This window comes from Rhinichthys klamathensis, unplaced genomic scaffold, assembly GCF_029890125.1.
Source record: "Rhinichthys klamathensis goyatoka isolate OS25496 unplaced genomic scaffold, OSU_Roscu_1.1 h1tg000200l_1, whole genome shotgun sequence".
In the NCBI taxonomy this organism is placed as follows: domain Eukaryota; kingdom Metazoa; phylum Chordata; class Actinopteri; order Cypriniformes; family Leuciscidae; genus Rhinichthys; species Rhinichthys klamathensis.
Genome location: NW_026606726.1, coordinates 137,854 through 157,563, shown reverse-complemented (window position 1 = coordinate 157,563; position 19,710 = coordinate 137,854). Strand labels below are relative to the sequence as shown.

Genomic DNA, 19,710 nt, shown 5'->3' with positions numbered 1-19,710 from the left:
ACCACACAATAACGAGTGGTTTCGTTCCGCTTACATTACATTTGCCATTTGATGTTGGGCAATGTTGTGGTCACGCACATTATGAGCGCGCTTGCCACGCGTGACGCGCCTTCATTTGAAATAACGAAATTTTGGTCGGCAGGAAAAATGGTCCAACAAACCGTTCGGTTCAAAAATGCGTACCGAAAACCGAACCGAAAGCCTCGTACCGAACGGTTCAATACGAATACGTGTATCGTTACACCCCTAGTAGCCTCGCATCCATTTTGACATGCTCCTTGTCAAATTCAATGGTGCGTTATTGGAAAACGGTTGGGTCTATCAAAAAGCTTTTTATAACTTTTTGCCAGCACAGTCTGAAGATGATCTGTGCCATTTTTCATGAAAATCGGATATACGTACATCTAGGTCAAGTTTGAAAAAGTATGAATTTTCAGGAAATTCTAAATGGTGGGGAAAAAACTCAAATAGTCTTGAAAAATAATTTTGTTTCTAGCCCTTATGGTTCAAATTGTAAGTGCAACTTTGGACAGTTGGTGGCGCTAGAGGAAATGAATTAGAGACTCCAAATTTGCTTTAGTTAACGTTCAGACTGTCTTCTATCTGTGTGCCAAACTTCATCATTTAACCGCAAGCGAGTCTATGGGCTGCTATAGAAGAAGGAGGAGGAATAACAATACTAAGAAGAACACTAATGGATACAATACACCGTCAGTGCTTGGCCGCTAATAACATTGCTGACTGATGATAAAATGGGCTAAATAAACTCTGCATCATGTTTAAGAGTTTGGCACTCACATTTTAAATGTACAAATCCAGCACAAAAGACATGATTTGACTCCTAAAATGTTCACTATCTTGTGCACTCGACCGTAATCCTGATATTAACAGTCCTGTGGCAACATTTTTCTTTTGGGAGTTCATCTATTTATTTATCTGAGAGCACGGAGCGTTTCGGATCAGACTGATGGAGGGAGGGAACGTGAGATTGGAGCAATAAAAGTCAGAGTGAGAGATTAGACGGGCTTTGAAACACTCGGTTTGGACGGCTTGGATTTATCAGCCGTACGTCTGGCACACCGATGGTTCAGACCCCTGCAGGAGCAAAGAGTCGTCGAGCCACTAAACTGGAAATAGAACCATAAATATTCATCCCCGCTGTTGTTCTTAATAACTAGACAAATGTAATGCGCAAAAGCAATCATGACTGTATATTTCAAGCTAATAACATTATGTATTGGCCTTAATTTATTTTCTTGGGTAGGCTTTGAATTTTCATTTCTTTCTCACTTTATGTTTAATTGAAGGAACAGTTCACCTAAAAATGTAAACTTGTCATTTATTCAGCAAACACAGCTTAAATTCACCACTCTATGGAACATTTCCTGCTGAAAAAGCCACATTAAACCAGTCTAAGCTGGTTTTCTGATGCTCTTAGCTAGTTTAAGCTGGTGTCTCAGCTTGGGCTGCTGATCTTCAGCTGTTTCGTTTTTCCAAAAGTAGTGATGCACCAAAATGACATAGTCAAAGCTCCCCATTGGAGAAGTGCTAATTAAACGTCGCCGTGCTCAAGCACATGCTTTTTTGCTCTCAGACTAGATAAGTGGCCTTTTTGCAAGACATTTATATATATAAACATCAGGACTGTTTGTCACCGCTGTGAAATTAAACCACTATTAAAACAGTTGAATACAGCCAGCCTAATAGCCCTTTATTACACTTTAAAAACAAGCAAGCTAGTCTGACTTTTACATAAATTGGAGTCGTGCAAGGTTGGAAAACGCCACCACAAGTAATAAAAATGCCCCCAAACATTCGATAGGAATTGCTCTTGTATTAGTTATTGTGTTTTGTGTTTATAACATGATATAGCTAAACAATATCACATGACCATGAGTGCTATTTTCTCGAATATCAGCAAGATTGCAAAATTTGATATTCATTTTATACAACAGGTCAAGTTGATTATATGATTTGACAGTTTTTGCAAGGGATGCAAGATATATATCGACCACCGTATCGGTATCCGCCGATATACGTTCATTTTTTAATGCTATCGTCCTGATAAGAAAATTTGGGCAATATATTAAAGCTGATAAATAATGTATTATTTCCTTCAGCTAAAACACTTCGCATGGGCTCTGTTCGCCATGATGATTTAGAATTGCTTTAAAAAAATCGTATAAAAAATTTGGATTTAGATTTATCGGCAAATGTATCGGTTATCGACTTTCAACTATAAAGAATTATCGGTTGCCGGCATCGGCCAAAATGTTCATATCGGTGCATCTCTAGTTTTTGCTAAATTTTGCCAACAAAAACTTGGCAACGACTTGGGAAATAGCTGAAATAAGAATTGAGCTAAGAAATAGAAACATAGAGCTAAGAAATATATGAGTAAGAAATAGAAACAGAAATATAAAAAAAGCTAATAAAAATGACAAAAGCATAAAAAAATGACTATTTAGAAATATTGAAATCGAATAAAATGGCAGATGCACATAAGAAAGCTAAAGTGATGATTTGTGAAGCGTGTTCCCCAGTGCTCACCCAGATTGGACGAAGCCCTGCCCTCAGCGGCGCGGTCCTTCAGGCCTTCAGCGATGCTGAGCTGCTGCTCGTGGTACTTCTTGGCTCGCTCCAGGTCCTGCATGCATCGGGCAGCGTGTCCCAGGCCCGCGTACGCCCTCATCTCGATGCTCTTCTCCTCCAGCTCCTGAGCGAGCTCCAGCACGTGTGTGTGGTAGGACATGGCCTTGTCGAAGTTACGCCGGTAGTGGTAAGCGCTGCCCAGGTTGCTGTAGGCGCGCGCCTCCTCGCGCTTGTTTCCGAGGCTCTTGGCGATGCTCAGGTGCTGTTCGTGGCACTGCACGGCGTTCTCGAAGTCACCCATGGCGATGTACACGGCCCCCATGTTGCCCAGCTCACGGGCCTCGGACAGCTGGTCCTTGGACTGTTTGGCCAGCAGGACACACTGCTTGTGGCTCGCCAGGGCATTGGGATAGTCGCCGATGGCCGTGTAGACGTGACCCAAACTGCTGAGGGCTGAAGACGCCGCCTGTGGAGGAAGAGAGAGAAGATGCAATGCTCAAATCTGATTGGATGATTGGTTCCTCACAACACTTCATGCCAGGTTTGAAGAGGATGAGGTCAAAAAACATTTCTTTTAATGGCTTATCGTGAAGGTATGCATGTTTTAATGTTTAAAATGGAATTTTCTGCATGTACTGCATATATTTTGATTTGTTCCTTCCATAAGGCATTTGACAAGATTCACAAACTACTTTTAAAGTACTTTTTAAAGCTCAACAGTGTGAATCATTGAATTTGCATTATATGGGAAAAGAGAAGCATGAGCACTTGTTAACTAAAACTATAAAAAAAACTTGGTGTTTGAAATGGTGAAATAAAATAAATATTAGATGATAAAATTGAACAAACGAACATAAGAAATGTTAGCAAATAACTGAATTATATTAAACTAAATTAAAGTTGAAGTACTAAAATAAAATTAAAGAAATATAAAAAAAACAAAATTACCAACAAAAAAGAATAAAAAAACGTTATATAAATATTTTAAAGTATTAAAAAATAACAGAAACATGAAATAGAATGACTAAAACTTAAATAAAAAAACAAAACTGAAAATACATAGAAATACAAAAACTAATAGAAATGACAAACGCTATAAACATAATTACCAAAACAAACTGAAACAAAAAAAGCTAAATAGAAATATCTTAAACTAATAAAAATAACACAAGCAATCTACAAAACTACTAAAACTGAAATAAAAGAATGAAAACATAAATTAAATTGTTACTTACAAATAAAAATTATATAATATATAAATATATAAAAAACAAAAGCTGGTAAAAAAGTCAAAAGCACATAATAAAATTACCAAAAAAAGATAAAAATTATAAAATATAATTCCAATATTAATAAACTATAATATTATATAAATAATACTAAAATAACTCTGAGGTTATTTGTGTTATGAGGGTGAGATGATTTCATTATTCCTTTAATTGTGGTATAATTACTAATACACATGTCTCAGTGTTTTATGTTATATTAAACAGCGATTAGATAAGTAAACACAGCTCTTATCCTCGAAACATATGGCAGAGTTGTGTGATATCACTGCATCCCATTACAGAGACACTGAGAAGAGCGTGCGCTGCAGAAAGCGCTCTGCCATGTAATGTGTTGTCTGCCGAGAACAAAACCCGTGAAGCCTCTCAAGTCGAAATCTTAGCAGAGACGCTGATCTCTCGCAAAATCCCCCAAAAATATGCCGAGGCCTTGTGGAAATCTCCATGCAGCAGGAGCGTGTTCAGCCGGGACTCGAGAGACAAAGGCCATCTCAGAGAATTACACGCTCGATGGGAAGCACATTAGCCACAAACAACTCTCTTCAGCAGAATCAACGTCGTCTTAAAGCAACAGTCCTCTCCACGGTCATCTTACAGACAACATCACGCAAGGGCCAACAACTCATAGTTTTCAGTCACATGACTGGTGAGGAGACCTGGAGAGAGAAACATCCATAGGATGCGGCACAGGCCTGTCTATGGAAGCTTGTTTCCGCCACTGATTAAAAAAAATAAAAAAATAATCGCGACTTTTTATCTCACAATTGCGAGATATGAAGTCAGAATTCTGAGAAATAAAGTCGCAATTGCGAGATATAAAGTCGCAATTCTGAGAAATAAAGTCGCAATTGCGAGATATAAAGTCGTAATTCTGAGAAATAAAGTCGCAGTTGCGAGATATAAAGTCGCATTTCTGAGAAATAAAGTCGCAATTGCGATATAAAGTCGCAATTCTGAGAAATAAAGTCGCAATTGCGGGATATAAAGTCGCAATTCTGAGAAATAAAGTCGTAATTGCGTGATATAAAGTCGCAATTCTGAGAAATAAAGTCGCAATTGCGTGATATAAAGTCGCAATTATGAAAAATAAAGTCGCAATTGCGAGAAAAAAAAGACAGAATTGTGACTTTATATCATGCAATTGTGACTTTATATCACGCAATTCTGACTTTATATTAATCAATTGTGACTTTATATCACGCAATTCTGACTTTATATTAATCAATTGTGACTTTATATCTCGCAATTGTGACTTTATATCAATCAATTCTGACTATATATCTCGCAATTGTGACTTTATAACACGCAATTGCGACTTTATATTAATCAATTGTGACTTTATATCTCACAATTGTGACTTTATATCAATCAATTCTGACTTTACAACACGCAATTGTGACTTTATATCACACAATTCTGACTTTATATCAATCAATTCTGACTTTATATCAATCAATTCTGACTTTATATCTCGCAATTGTGACTTTATATCAATCAATTCTGACTATATATCTCGCAATTGTGACTTTATATCAATCAATTCTGACTTTACAACACGCAATTCTGACTATATATCACGCAATTCTGACTTTATAACACGCAATTCTGACTTTATATCACGCAATTCTGACTTTATAACACGCAATTGCGACTTTATATCAATCAATTCTGACTTTATATCACGCAATTCTGACTTTATAACACGCAATTGTGACTTTATATCAATCAATTCTGACTTTACAACACGCAATTCTGACTATATATCACCCAATTCTGACTTTATAACACGCAATTCTGACTTTATATCACGCAATTCTGACTTTATAACACGCAATTGCGACTTTATATCAATCAATTCTGACTTTATATCACGCAATTCTGACTTTATAACACGCAATTGCGACTTTATATCAATCAATTCTTACTATATATCACACAATTCTGACTTTATATCACGCAATTCTGACTTTATATCACACAATTCTGACTTTATATCACGCAATTCTGACTTTATATCACGCAATTCTGACTTTATAACACACAATTGCGACTTTATATCAATCAATTCTGACTTTATAACACGCAATTGCGACTTTATATCAATCAATTCTTACTATATATCACACAATTCTGACTTTATACTTTATATCACGCAATTCTGACTTTATATCTCGCAATTCTGAGAAATAAAGTCAGAATTGTGAGATGTAAACTCGCAATTGTGAGAAAAAAAGTCAGAATTGTGAGATAAAAAGTGGCAATTACCTTTTTTATTTTTTATTCTGTGGCGGAAACAAGCTTCCATACCTGTCAGTTTTACATCTGTTTCAAGCCACAAATATTCAGATCACCTCTCAAAAGGAGAAAAATGTGAAAAATATGGCACTTATGATCTATATACAGCACCTGCTGCAGTATTTCAATCACTAAAAACAGCAAGATATTCTAAAGCGCTCACCAATGAAAACACTTAATCTACTAAAATAATGGTATTAAAAGATCAAACTCATAAACACCTCAGTGATGATGCATACTATACAGGCTAACAGATGAGCCCAGAATATGAACGTTATAAAGGTTTCCGGTAACACTTTATTTTACAGTGTCCTTGTTACTTGTTACATGTACTTACCATAGTAATAACAGTAAATTATGCATAATTACATGCAACTAACCCTCAACCAAACCCTAATCCTATAGTAAGTACATGTTGTTAATTATTATTACTCAGTACTTAAATGTATAATTACATTGTAACAATGACACCTTAAAATAAAGTGTAACCGGGTTTCCTATGGAAAAATGCTTAACCAAAATATAAACGCAAAGCACAGTTTTTGTGAATCTGCTTTCCTATAGGCCTAGTATGCATCATAAAAAAGGTCTATATTGAATTTGGTCTTTTAATATCACAGTCTTTACAATTTTATGAATTACATTCTGGTGAAAGATTACAAAGTAAAAAAACTTTTCTACTTTAGATTAATGTGCAATGAGAAATCGATGAAGGTTAGACCGGGAACTTTAAAGTAACCCTGTTGAAACTACAGGGACGAGAGGGAGAGCTTATCTGTCACACCAGAGGAAGCTTCACAGAATGCTTTAACATGTGCTGAGACACACACACACACACACACGAGAGATGCTCACCTAGACAAAACCACTTTTACGACATGGTCGCTGTTTAAAAATGTTTTGTCTTTTGGTAAAATTCATCACATGCATTCTTCGCAGAGATGCAATCCTAAAATGCATCGCAACAAAAGTGTCTATGGTTAGAATAGCATCCTAACATGCGACTATTACTATTTCTACAGCATATAGTGTGTAAACGGTGCATAGTATGCATTCTGTGCGTAATTCTTTATCCAGCAATGCAAAGCACTTGTGGAAGTAAACTACCGTTTAAAAGTTTAGTTGGAAAGACTTTTTTAAATGTTTTTTTTAAGTCTCTTCTGCTCACCAAGGCTGCATTAATTTGAGCAAAAAATACAGCAATATTGTGAAATATTTTTGCAATTTAAAATACCTGTTTTCTATGTGAAAATATTGTAAAATGTAATTTATTCCTGTGATCAAAGCTGAATTTTCAGCATCATTACTCCAGTCTTCAGTGTCACATGATCCTTCAGAAATCACTCTAATATGATGATTTGATGCTCAAGAAACATTTATGATTATTATTTCAGAAAGTATAGATAAAACAATTCACTCTAACTAAAAATGGACTATTTTAGCCAACATTTGCATGTTCTGTACAGTTTCAAGATGATTCGATTATCGTGTCATTAGCCAAGCAACATCATAACTACAAACTCTGTCCATTTCGGTCAGCATGCGGCCTATGTAGACGACACACAGCAAGGCAGCTCACTCGATCCTGGAGCAGAGCGTATATTACACAACCGCTTGACAAACAACAAAAGACAGCAGGTCCAACTTTGGCCTTGACGCTACATCAATCAAACTATAAACAATGATTAAAACACAACCACATGTTCGGCGCAGATATCTGCTCTATTTAGAGAGCGACGTGGACGATGAGGTCCTGGGACGGGTGCCCTGATAGAACAGAAGGTAAAACGCTTGATTTCGGGGCAGGCGGACGAAAGACGAACCTGGAGGGGCTGGATGGTCCAGTCCAAGGTTTCCCAGCACCGCCTGGAACCAATTACCTCCAGACATAAAAACTTCCAGCAGTTTGCCTGAGTTTAAAGGCTCCGGGACATGTTACACGGTGAGGCAATTACCCTCCATCAGGAGAGAGGTCTTCTTATGTTCAGAGATATGCTATCGTGTGCCCTGTTTGAAGCTTCATTTCGGGCCATTCCTGGTATTAAAGATGACGAATTGTGGAGGAAACTCCTTTTTCAGGAATATGTTAGACATAGTGATTCAATGCACTCTAAAAGCGGGTTTGTCACAATCAACAGCTAGTGTGTGTACACCAAAAAATGCTGTATTATCCACAATATAAGCCACTTTTTCAAATTTTTAATAGTATACTTTTGTAGGCATATTGTGTAGTTGAGCTTTGAGTCGATTGTTTTATTTGTGAAAACGCAATGCAACATGACAAATGTGCGACGTTATTTTTGGCCGGACTGTCATACAAAGAAATTATGAACACGTGCAAAAACGAGAGAAATAATTAATAACTGATTGTGTTGTAGTCAATGTGATCGTTTTGTTTTTCTACGCACCTTTTTTCATAGTAAAGTAAAACCTGTAGCTGGAGTTTTATGGCAAATCATTTTCTCAGATAATACCGTAACCAAGTTTAGTGTTTCGTTCTTCCCTCATATTTAAAAAATTTAAAAGTCTAAAATATGTTCCTAAAATGTTGACGGTTTAACAGAACTTGTAGGGTTATTAAAAACAAATACAAACATAATTTCCAGCCACTACTGTATATTGTGAATCAGCGATGGCTTCCGATGACTAGTTTAAACTCGAACACACACACACACACACCTCACTGGACATTAATCACCTGACCACTAACTCCTGTCTCTTTTCTCCCTGATTTTCATTCATTATTGTACAATTATGCCTTGCACCGCTATTGTTGTGTGTCCTACAAATCAGCCATTCATCTCCGGCTTTGCTCACAGTTTCAGATCCGTGGAACGGTTTCCTTGGAAACCCCACTGGATTTCTGTTAGGGCTGTTCACTGGGAGAGCCAATTTTCGATAAAGAGGGATTTTGCACCCTCCTCTCGCTGATTTTCCCAAGTCAGCGGCTTGCTTGTGTGTGTGTGTGTGTGTGTGTGTGTGTGTGTGCGCTGGCGCAGCACGGATTCACATCTCGACATGGAGAATGACAGGAGAAAACCGCACTCGCTTTAATTCTTTAACCTGCGCTCTCTCTCTCGCTCTCTCTCTCTCTCCAGCTCCTGCCACGGCGCTCTCAAAGGTGAACAAGTTGACGTAAACCTTTGTTCTTTGTTCAGAGAGGGTCCAGAAGTGAGGTCATGAGAAAGTGGTGGACATCTTAACTTCAATAAAAAGCGTCTGCGGGACGTCTTTGAACTGACGCTACAGACGATGATCTCAAAACTACCGAGAGAGGGAGAGTTTAATGAACTGACATCACTGCAACTCTCGTCAAACATAACCACATTCAGACGGAGGAAACGGGTACACTACAAAACACACTTTCAGTGCAAATATCCAAACATTCATAAATCAAGACACATTTACTTGAGAAGCATAGTGACTCAAGGTATTAATATTAAATGAGTTTATGCTTAAAACAAGAAAAATATCTGCCAATGGAGTCAGAAAAAATGATCTTGCTTTCCTTTTGAATTAAGCTTTTGACACAATTTCGACACATTTCGAGTCATTTTGCCCCTCAAGTATGTTAAATGCATCTTGATTTAACCCTTATCTTTGGGGTCAATTTGACCCCATTCAATGTTTACCGTCTGTAAATACATGATTTTTTTTTTTTTTTTTTTTTGCTTCAAATTTAATGACTTTTCCTAATTTAATGGGGACAACTCTGTAAACATAAAATTAACCTGCTGATATTTTTTCAATGTCCTGTACACATTTTGTAGCATCGGTGTTCCTTGGGGTCAATTTGACCCCAGGCTCTTTTAGCTGTATAATAAAACAGAAAACATATTAAAATTTCACACACATTTGTTTTGGTTGTTTTATTGAGGTCACTATAACATGTTATAATGTGAATTTATAATGTTCATTCAATATTATATTCAAAAAAGTGCCTCTGTTTTAGGGCTCTAACCTAACATAACCATATCTGTAGTATTGTGACCATAACCATATATGAGTATGTAACTCATGACATGTGATATAATTCTCATGAGAACTAATAATTCTTTCCCGTGCCATGGGGAGTGGAAAACATCATTTTTGCGAGATTGACCCCACACATAACTCGTGTTACTATCCTTGATAAAATAAATTTCTTTCCAAATGTTATAGATTACAGAAATCTATACTTAGAAATATTATAAAACAAATAAAACACCAAATATATTTATACTATTTATATTTGTATAATTTTAGGTCAATCGATACCCCTTTTCCACCAGCGCATTTTGAGAGCCGGTTCGGAGCCGGTGCCTGCGCGCGAACCAGTTCTTTGTGTTTCGACAGCCTAAGAACCGGTTCTCGGCCAGGAAAACTGGTTCCAAAGCGGCACCAACTCTTTGCTGGACTAGAACCGTTCTTTTACCACGTCATGCTTACCTCGGGAGCTGGGGGCGGGTTTGGATAACATATTTTCTGACATAATATAGGATCGCAAAGCCAGGAGAAACATTTGCAGAAACACGATGTAGTCCGCCATTGTAATTGTTAAGCTTGAAGTTGGCGCAAGCGTTTCTAGTTTTTTATTTTTTTATTGAAAACGTTATGTAAGCAAAGGAGAAAACAGTCACAATATAGAACAAATAAATAAAATAAAAAAAAAGACAAGACAGGAGTAACTAATCATATTTATCATATCATATACATATCAAAGGAAAAGATTAAAAGACTTACATATTTCAATTGTTTTAAAAGCCTTCTTGGTTCACGAGTTAGAGATAATCCCAAAGTAATGTACTTGCAAGCGTTTCTAGCTAAGACGTATGGCGACGTACACAGTGACGTAACGACGTCGTTCGCTGGGCGCTCTAGTCAGTGGAAAAACAAACAGGTTCTGAGAAGGTTCGCAAGTTGAACCAACTCCGAACCAACTTTGAACCAGCACCAGTTCCGAACCAGTTCGTTTTTGGTGGAAAAGGGGTATCAGTAAGATTTTATGGTAATTTGTAAATTTGTCCATAGTCGTGCAATGGGTATTCTGGATGTATAAGGGGTGGTGGGTGGATGTTAACTTAAAAGGTTACTTAAGTAGTCCACAAATACATAAATTACCTGAGACAAACTTTTGTAAAAAAATAATAATAATCATATTGTGGAGGTTTAAATTACTGGGGTCAAATTGACCCCAGTGGGTAATAAATGTTATCAGATTTGAGGGTAACAGGAGGGTTAAGAATGTTTAAATATTTGTACTGGAAAATGAGACAAAAACACTGAGGAAGAAAATCTTTTTTTTTTTTTGCAGTGTAAGAGTGGAAAAAATCCAAAAACAAGTAATAAATCAAATCACAAATGTATTTAACATATTAAGGGCCAAATTTACTTCCAGCTTGTGTCTTAACCCATTTAGTGCTTGACAAACACTAAAAAGAAATCGCTCATATATCTCAACTGTTTCTTCTACACAGAAATGAGATTAAGAGGTGCTTTTGGAGGCTTCTGGTTCTCAAAAATGTCTCAAAATGTGCTCAGATTTGCCAGGAATTTGTCTGCGATGAAAAATCAATGATCTCAAACTTTACTTATTTAATAAACATCAATCTGCATTAATTTGACAGCTCTACTCTTACTGCATGTCAACGGCAGACTCGAACGTGTGTATTTGAATTCATCCAAAGGTAGTTTAGTGGAAACGTCTGATACTAAACTGAAGAACTGCAGCTTTGAACGAGCAACCTCTGAGCGGTGAAACTGTCCTCCGGGAACCTTTAAACACACACACACTTTACTGGTCCTCATGAGAAGAGGTGACACGGAAGAAATCGATGTTCGGCTGCCCATCTCTGAGCTGAGGAGTTCACGTCGAGTGTCCGGGAGAAATGGTGTGCTCGTCGTCTGTGCACTACTGTCTCCATATACAGTGATATTAGACAGAGACGTGCTGATATACAGTAATACGATATATCGTGATAATGAACATGCATGGTATTTTTTTATCGTGGGCACTTCAAAATACCACGAATAATTCCTTATTATGAATTATTTGAATTTTTAGAACGAAAACAGCACAAATGCAGCTGTTACCCCACTAACCCCCGTAAACAAACAGAAAGTGCTACTCATTTTATCCCTTAAAACTCATCTTTGATCACCAAAATGACAAAAACCACGATGAGAAAAAATTGTCATGCCTTAAAATAGCTTGAATGTAACTCGACACCCTTGCCTCATTTAGTATACGCGGGTCTATGAATATGCAAATGAGCCCCGCCTCCACTCACTCACTCAGCTCAGAGATCCACTGGTTGACGATCACACGTTGATCTGATTGGTTACAAGGTCGTTTGTGACGTCAGAAACACCAGCGATTTCAAACCGTGTTTTTGAGACTGTCTTTGGTTCACTGCAGTTTTAAGGAGAAAATACTCAGCAATGCTGTCGACTTATGAATTTACACACGGTTTGCCTTAAAGCATATTAAAAACACCACATCTACATATAAACAACATTAAACACTTGATTTTCACCACAGGAGGACTTTAAATGTTTCAAACAGCCATTCAGATTTTTGTATTCTCTATATGTAGTTGCATCACAACACCAATACTTACATACTTCTTTTACACTTAAACATTTTTACATTTGAATCTAAAACATGCCCTAGAATAGACGTTGACTGAAAATGTTCTGATTCTTTATTGAATAAGCGAGAGCAATTAATGAGCGAGAGCAATCTGAACCTGATAAACATGCGTGAGAACCTTTTCTGCACACATAAGCGCATGCGTGTTAGTGAATGAGACTCGTCGTCTACACACACGGCCCCTTAAGACCAACTTCAAATGTGAGATTTCAGAAAAATGACTCATTGTTTCTCGTCTCTTTCATCTAGACTTGACTCATCTTTGTTTCCTGTAGGTTTTTACAGCTGGACCTTCTCCTTGGGTTTTTTCCTCTTGTCTCTCATTCACAAACACACACACATGGACGTGCTCCTCTGGTCAACAGGATTGTTGAATAAATATACTCTCTCCCCGGCGGAGCGCTGCTATCCACAACCTACTGGCAGCCTGTGTGTTTTTCTTGGGAGAGCATGAATCATCATCTACATGTTACACACACGCACACACATTCTTGTACATCTATCTTAGTGAAGACATTCATTCTCTAGCTCCCTACCCAAACCCTACCCATCACATCTACCTGCCTGACCTGACCCCTGACCTAACTATAACCCGACCTCTGACCCTTCACCTAACTATAACCTGACCCTTCACCTAACTATAACCTGACCCCTGAAACAGGCCTATAAAGAGCTCTCAGAGAGTGAGGACCGAACAAAATGTCTCCTCACTTTAGTCTTGTCCTCACTCCACTGGTCTAAAACTCAAACCGGGCCTCACAAAGATAGTTGTACAAGTACACACGCACAGACACACACAAACGCACACACATATACAAACACACGCACAGACAGACGCACACGCACGTGGACACTCACACACACATACTGTACACACACACACACACACGCACATACGCACACACAAACACGTACCGACACACGCACAGGTGCGCACGCACACACACACACACGCACACAAACACACGTACACGTACCGACACATGCACAGGTGCGCACGCACACACACACACACGCACACAAACACACGTACACGTACCGACACATGCACAGGTGCGCACGCACACACAGACACACGCACACAAACACACGTACACGTACCGACACATGCACAGGTGTGCACGCACACACACACACACACACACACACAGACACACACGCACGCACTCATGCACACACACACACTCATACTTACAGACACACACACAGGTGCGCACGCACACACACACACACACGCACACAAACACACGTACACGTACCGACACATGCACAGGTGCGCACGCACACACACACACACACACACACACACACACACAAGTGCACACAGACACACACACACACACACACACACGCACGCACTCATGCACACACACACACTCATACTTACAGACACACGCACAGGTGCGCACGCACACACACACACACACACACGCACACAAACACACGTACAGACACACACACAGGCGCGCACGCACACACACACACACACACGTACCGACACACACAGGCACACACACACACACACGTACCGACACACACAGGCACACACACACACGCACACACTCATGCACACAGACACTCATACTTACAGACACACGCACAGGTGCGCACGCACACACACACAAACACGTACAGACACACACACAGGCGCGCACGCACATGCACACACACACACACACACGTACCGACACACACACACACACAAAGTGCACACAGACACACACACACACACACACGCATGCACACACACACACACACACTCATGCACACACGTGCACACTCATGCACACACGTGCACACTCATGCACGCACACTTACCGACACACACACAGGTGCGCGCACACACACACACAAGCACACACACGCGCGCACAGACACACACACACACGCAATAACATGTTGGTAACACTTTATTTTGATGGTCCCTTTTGAACATTCTGTTAACTATAAGTAACTCTGCAACTACATGTCAACTAACTCTCATTAGAGTATTGGTGTACTGTCTGCTTAATATCTGCTAACTCTTTATTGGTTTTATTTACTATAAACATTTATATAAAATATATTAATACATTTCATTAGATGGGACCTAATGGTCAGGAACAATGATATATTTTTGGACATGTAACATGACAACATGTGAACACTATAGTACATGTTAATTATTGGCATAAATAAAAAAAGCCACAGTACGGGTAGATTTGAACATACAGACACACGGCTCAAAACATCACGCATGTCTTCATCTCTGACACCAGCTGCTTCCAATAACTGGACTCCTCATTGGTTGGATGATTAATTGGGAGGTTAATGCTATTGATTGGGAGCCTATCAGGAGCGTCTGGGGAAATCCATCGCATGAGGAAGACGGAGACACGAGGAGGAAGAATGTCCAAATTAACCCGACAAATGAAGACAAAACCAAGAGGAATGACTGGACAAACCGGCATGCTTTCCGTCTAATTAATGGCTCACTTTACCAAATTAATTAATCACACATCTATTCATCATATTGTGGGGAATTATTAACCGTTTGGGCTGGAGAAAGCTTTTCCACAAGCTCTAAATTAGAGCCGGTTCAATATGGACTTTAGCCGGATCAATAGAACATCTCCAAGCGTAATCCATACAGGGAAAGCTACACAAAGCGCATGTTTTGGGAAGAGGAGAGATGAGCTCATTAATAAGCAGTGTGTGAGAGATAGACAGATCAGAGAGCTGAAGAACAAAGACCTGCTCTAAATGATCATTTATGAAGACGTGAGCGCATGGACATCACATGACAGGCATGTTCACGGACAGATATAACACAGTCCTGCCTGTTTGGTAAGGAAGCACTACTACTATTATTATTATTATTATTATTATTAACTAACATGCATGATTCCTCTAATCATGTGTGATGTTAAGGAGAGTTTGCGGTTACTTTATAAGTGATCAGGCGCTGGATACACGTGAAAGAAATCCTAAAGTCTTACTGAGTTTCTGAGATATTATATAAAATGCTGTATGGAAAGGTGTGAATAATAATCGTTCAAAAAATGTAAACTCTCATATTTTAGCACATATAAGTATAAAATAAATAAGTAAAAATGTAGATAAATGCAATAAGCTTAAAGAATGGATTTTTAAATATATTATTCATATTATCATTATTATTATTATATAAAAGTAAAAATAAATAAAATATAATAGAAACAAAATAAATGATGTTTTAACATTATTACTATTAATATTGTATAAATATTAGGGATGCACCGAATCCAGATTTGTGGGGTTCGGCCGAATACCGAATCCACTGGTTAAGATTCTGCCGAATCCGAAACCGAATACCGAATCCTACTCTCATCCTCAGTCCATTAACACAGTAAACACATTAATGAAGTAAACAAAGTGGATTTTTCATTTTATTTTATTACTGTAAATAATAAACACTACTTTTACTTTTATAACTGTAAAAAAAAAACAAAAAAAAGAATAAGCAACATTATGCATTTTAACAGCGGCGATGTTGTGTAGCCTATTTAGAGTCCTTGCCACCATGAGACAAATCGGCATTGCAAATTGAACATGTAGCTCGACTTGAATTGCCTTCTTTCACTGAAAGTACTGCCAAACAACACTTTTTCTGCTCACGAGTTCCATTTTCACTTTCTCACAGCCTACTGCATTCGAACGGTCCACCTTCTGTAACGAGTGGAAATAAGGTGTGGCCCCTTTAAGAACTGCGCGCCGTATGTGCCGTGCGCCTCGAACACATGCCATATGTATGCGGGTTATTTCTGTTTGATGCTCATTTTTACCTTATTTTGTTAAGTAACGCTGTGGACGGTAGAACGTGTGACAGACAGTTACACAAGTTCGATTGTGGAATAAAGTGCGAGTTGTGAGATGCCAATCGCCTCCGTGAGTCTGTCTGGCCTCTGCAATAACTTTAGCTGTGAGCTATCCCTATTTTTCTTCCTGACACAACGCGTTACACTACCGGCTTGTTCGACTTGAACCGGCGCTGCACAGACAGATGAGTTTATGACATCAAAGTACCGCGAGAGCAATTCAAAAGCATAAGGAGCCGTCTGCTCTCTATTCGTTCACGCGGTACTTTGATGTCATTCACTGATCGGTGACTTCGACGTAGCCGCGTAGTGCAAGCCTAGGGTTCGGTTCGGTGGAAAAAAATTCTGAGGTTCGGCAGAAACCGAACCCCGTTAAAAATCCCAATATTCGGCCGAATCCGAATCCGAATCCTGGATTCGGTGCATCCCTAATAAATATAAAGAATATACATATATACAATTCAATTTGCAACTTGGATGGGAAAATAGCCAATGACTTCATAGCAAAAATGTATACATTGACATATTTTAGCAAACATAGAAATATAAAATAAATATAAATAAATCATAATGAATATAAATAGATACAAATAATACTCCATATTTAAATAATTTATTATTTATATTATTACTTTTTAATAAAAACAAATATAAAATTATTATTATTATATATATTATATAACAATATATATATATATACATAAAAATAGAACACCACATAGCAATTCTATGTACATAAAATTGCACACATTGACATTTTAGCACATATTTAAATACAATTTACATTTATTAAAATTGTATTTAAATATGTTTATTGTATGTTTATAATACAATAAACATAAATACAATTTTAATAAATATAAATGTATCAATATAATACTGCATATTGAAATATACCATTGCAATTACTTTATTATAATATATATTATAATAAAACAAAACAAAAAAAAACATAATAAATATAAAATGATGTATGTAACTTAGCCAATTAAGGCCCAAGCCATAAACCACTCATAGAAACTGTGTGTGTGTGTGTAGATCACAGATATATATATATAAAGACTTCAGATGCAAAAACCTCTTAAAAAAAAAAAAAAAAAAAAAAAAAAAAAAAAATCCATCTGACATGTTTCTTCAGAATTAGCATCTTTATGTTTTTAATTTGACTCATTTCAGTAACTGACAAATGTCTGATGTACAGTACTTAGAGTTTGGCACCTGAAGTCTCGATATAGTCTATAAATATATATGGACCTGATGGAACAGAAATCAGTAATATGTGCCCTGCTATATTATAATAAAGACATCATGTTTTCTTATGATGCTGAAAGTAGCTAATGCTGGGTTTGCAAGAGGTGTTTGAGAGAACCTTCAACAGAAATGGATGTTGTCATGCTGGGAACAGAGTCGAATCATTCGCTGACGTCGCTCGACTCCTGAGGGAGCACAACTCTCAGATCTGAATTTACCTCCAGCAAATCATCCTGACAATGATGTAAATAAAACATCTCGAGCGCTATCAGAGAGAGAGACAGTGAGAGAGAGAGATGACAAACAAGAAAGCCAAGGTGAAGGAGGAATGTGACTGGGAGAGAGGGATGCGATAACGGATAAAAAGGAATGAAAAGCCAGAATCGGCGGAGATGAGAGAGCCCTGGAGGCGGCAGGTTTAAGATGAAGAGATGAATTATTTAAACGGCTTTATTAGCATGTTCTTTAGTCATTTCTCTCCCATGCTGCGTGCATTTCCCAAGGGAAAACGCTCACCGGAAAACATCCGCAATCTACTGCCACTCATTGGAGAGATTTCCGACAGGCCTCTTCGCCCACCCGACGCCCGAAAGCAACTAAACCTGATGATTCAAACGTCAACAGAGGAGAGCGTCTTTGTTGCGTGGTTGTCAATAACTCGCCTCAAAGCCCTGGCGTATTCTTCACGCTCCTGATGTTCACAAACCCAGCGCCTGCTAATTACACTGCAGCATTAACGAGGAACCTTGTGGAGATTAACTCGTGAAAGGAATGGTGAAAAGGCCCGTAACGGTGTGATCCGCACCTCTGGGGCTGCTTTTGTTGAGAACGTCTTCATTTCGAGTTTGAGTTTTGAGGTCGCTGGTTTCTCTGGTGGGTTTCTCACGCTCGGCTGTCCCTCACACGTGTTCCTGTGACGGGCGGGCTTCAGTCAGGCCTGACAGCGGGTCGATAGGCATACAACGCCCCGGGCTGTGTGAGGCGCTCACACACACACACACACACCGGACGCACAGATTCCCAGCACAGACCTGCTGCTGCTGAATACTAAACACACACATTACAGCATCTTCTTCTTCAACTGCAGATGCTGAGCGAAGCAAAAGAGAGAGGGAATACAGCCAAGAAATATCTCTCACATCAAATTCACAAGGGGGAAAATTAAAGAAAATATTCTATTTTAAGATATAAATACTTTACATTGACATTGTTTATGTATACACTCACCTAAAGGATTGTTAGGAACACCATACTAATACTGTGTTTGACCCCCTTTCGCCTTCAGAACTGCCTTAATTCTACGTGGCATTGATTCAACAAGGTGCTGAAAGCATTCTTTAGAAATGTTGGCCCATATTGATAGGATAGCATCTTGCAGTTGATGGAGATTTGTGGGATGCACATCCAGGGCACGAAGCTCCCGTTCCACCACATCCCAAAGATGCTCTATTGGGTTGAGATCTGGTGACTGTGGGGGCCATTTTAGTACAGTGAACTCAATGTCATGTTCAAGAAACCAATTTGAAATGATTCGAGCTTTGTGACATGGTGCATTATCCTGCTGGAAGTAGCCATCAGAGGATGGGTACATGGTGGCCATAAAGGGATGGACATGGTCAGAAACAATGCTCAGGTAGGCCGTGGCATTTAAACGATGCCCAATTGGCACTAAGGGGCCTAAAGTGTGCCAAGAAAACATCCCCCACACCATTACACCACCACCACCAGCCTGCACAGTGGTAACAAGGCATGATGGATCAATGTTCTCATTCTGTTTACGCCAAATTCTGACTCTACCATCTGAATGTCTCAACAGAAA

The 19,710-nt window shown here is 38.6% G+C and overlaps 1 protein-coding gene across 3 annotated transcripts in view; it reads right to left on the bottom strand.

Annotated features, from left to right (window-relative positions):
- The window catches only part of ttc28 (tetratricopeptide repeat domain 28), a 238,544-nt gene that overhangs the window by 82,928 nt on the left and 135,906 nt on the right, over window positions 1-19,710 (bottom strand). For all 3 annotated transcript variants that reach the window (XM_056263134.1, XM_056263135.1, XM_056263136.1), the window contains one exon: window positions 2,551-3,058. In XM_056263134.1, coding sequence (XP_056119109.1) covers window positions 2,551-3,058 — 508 coding nt within the window. The remainder of the gene's footprint in view (window positions 1-2,550; window positions 3,059-19,710) is intronic.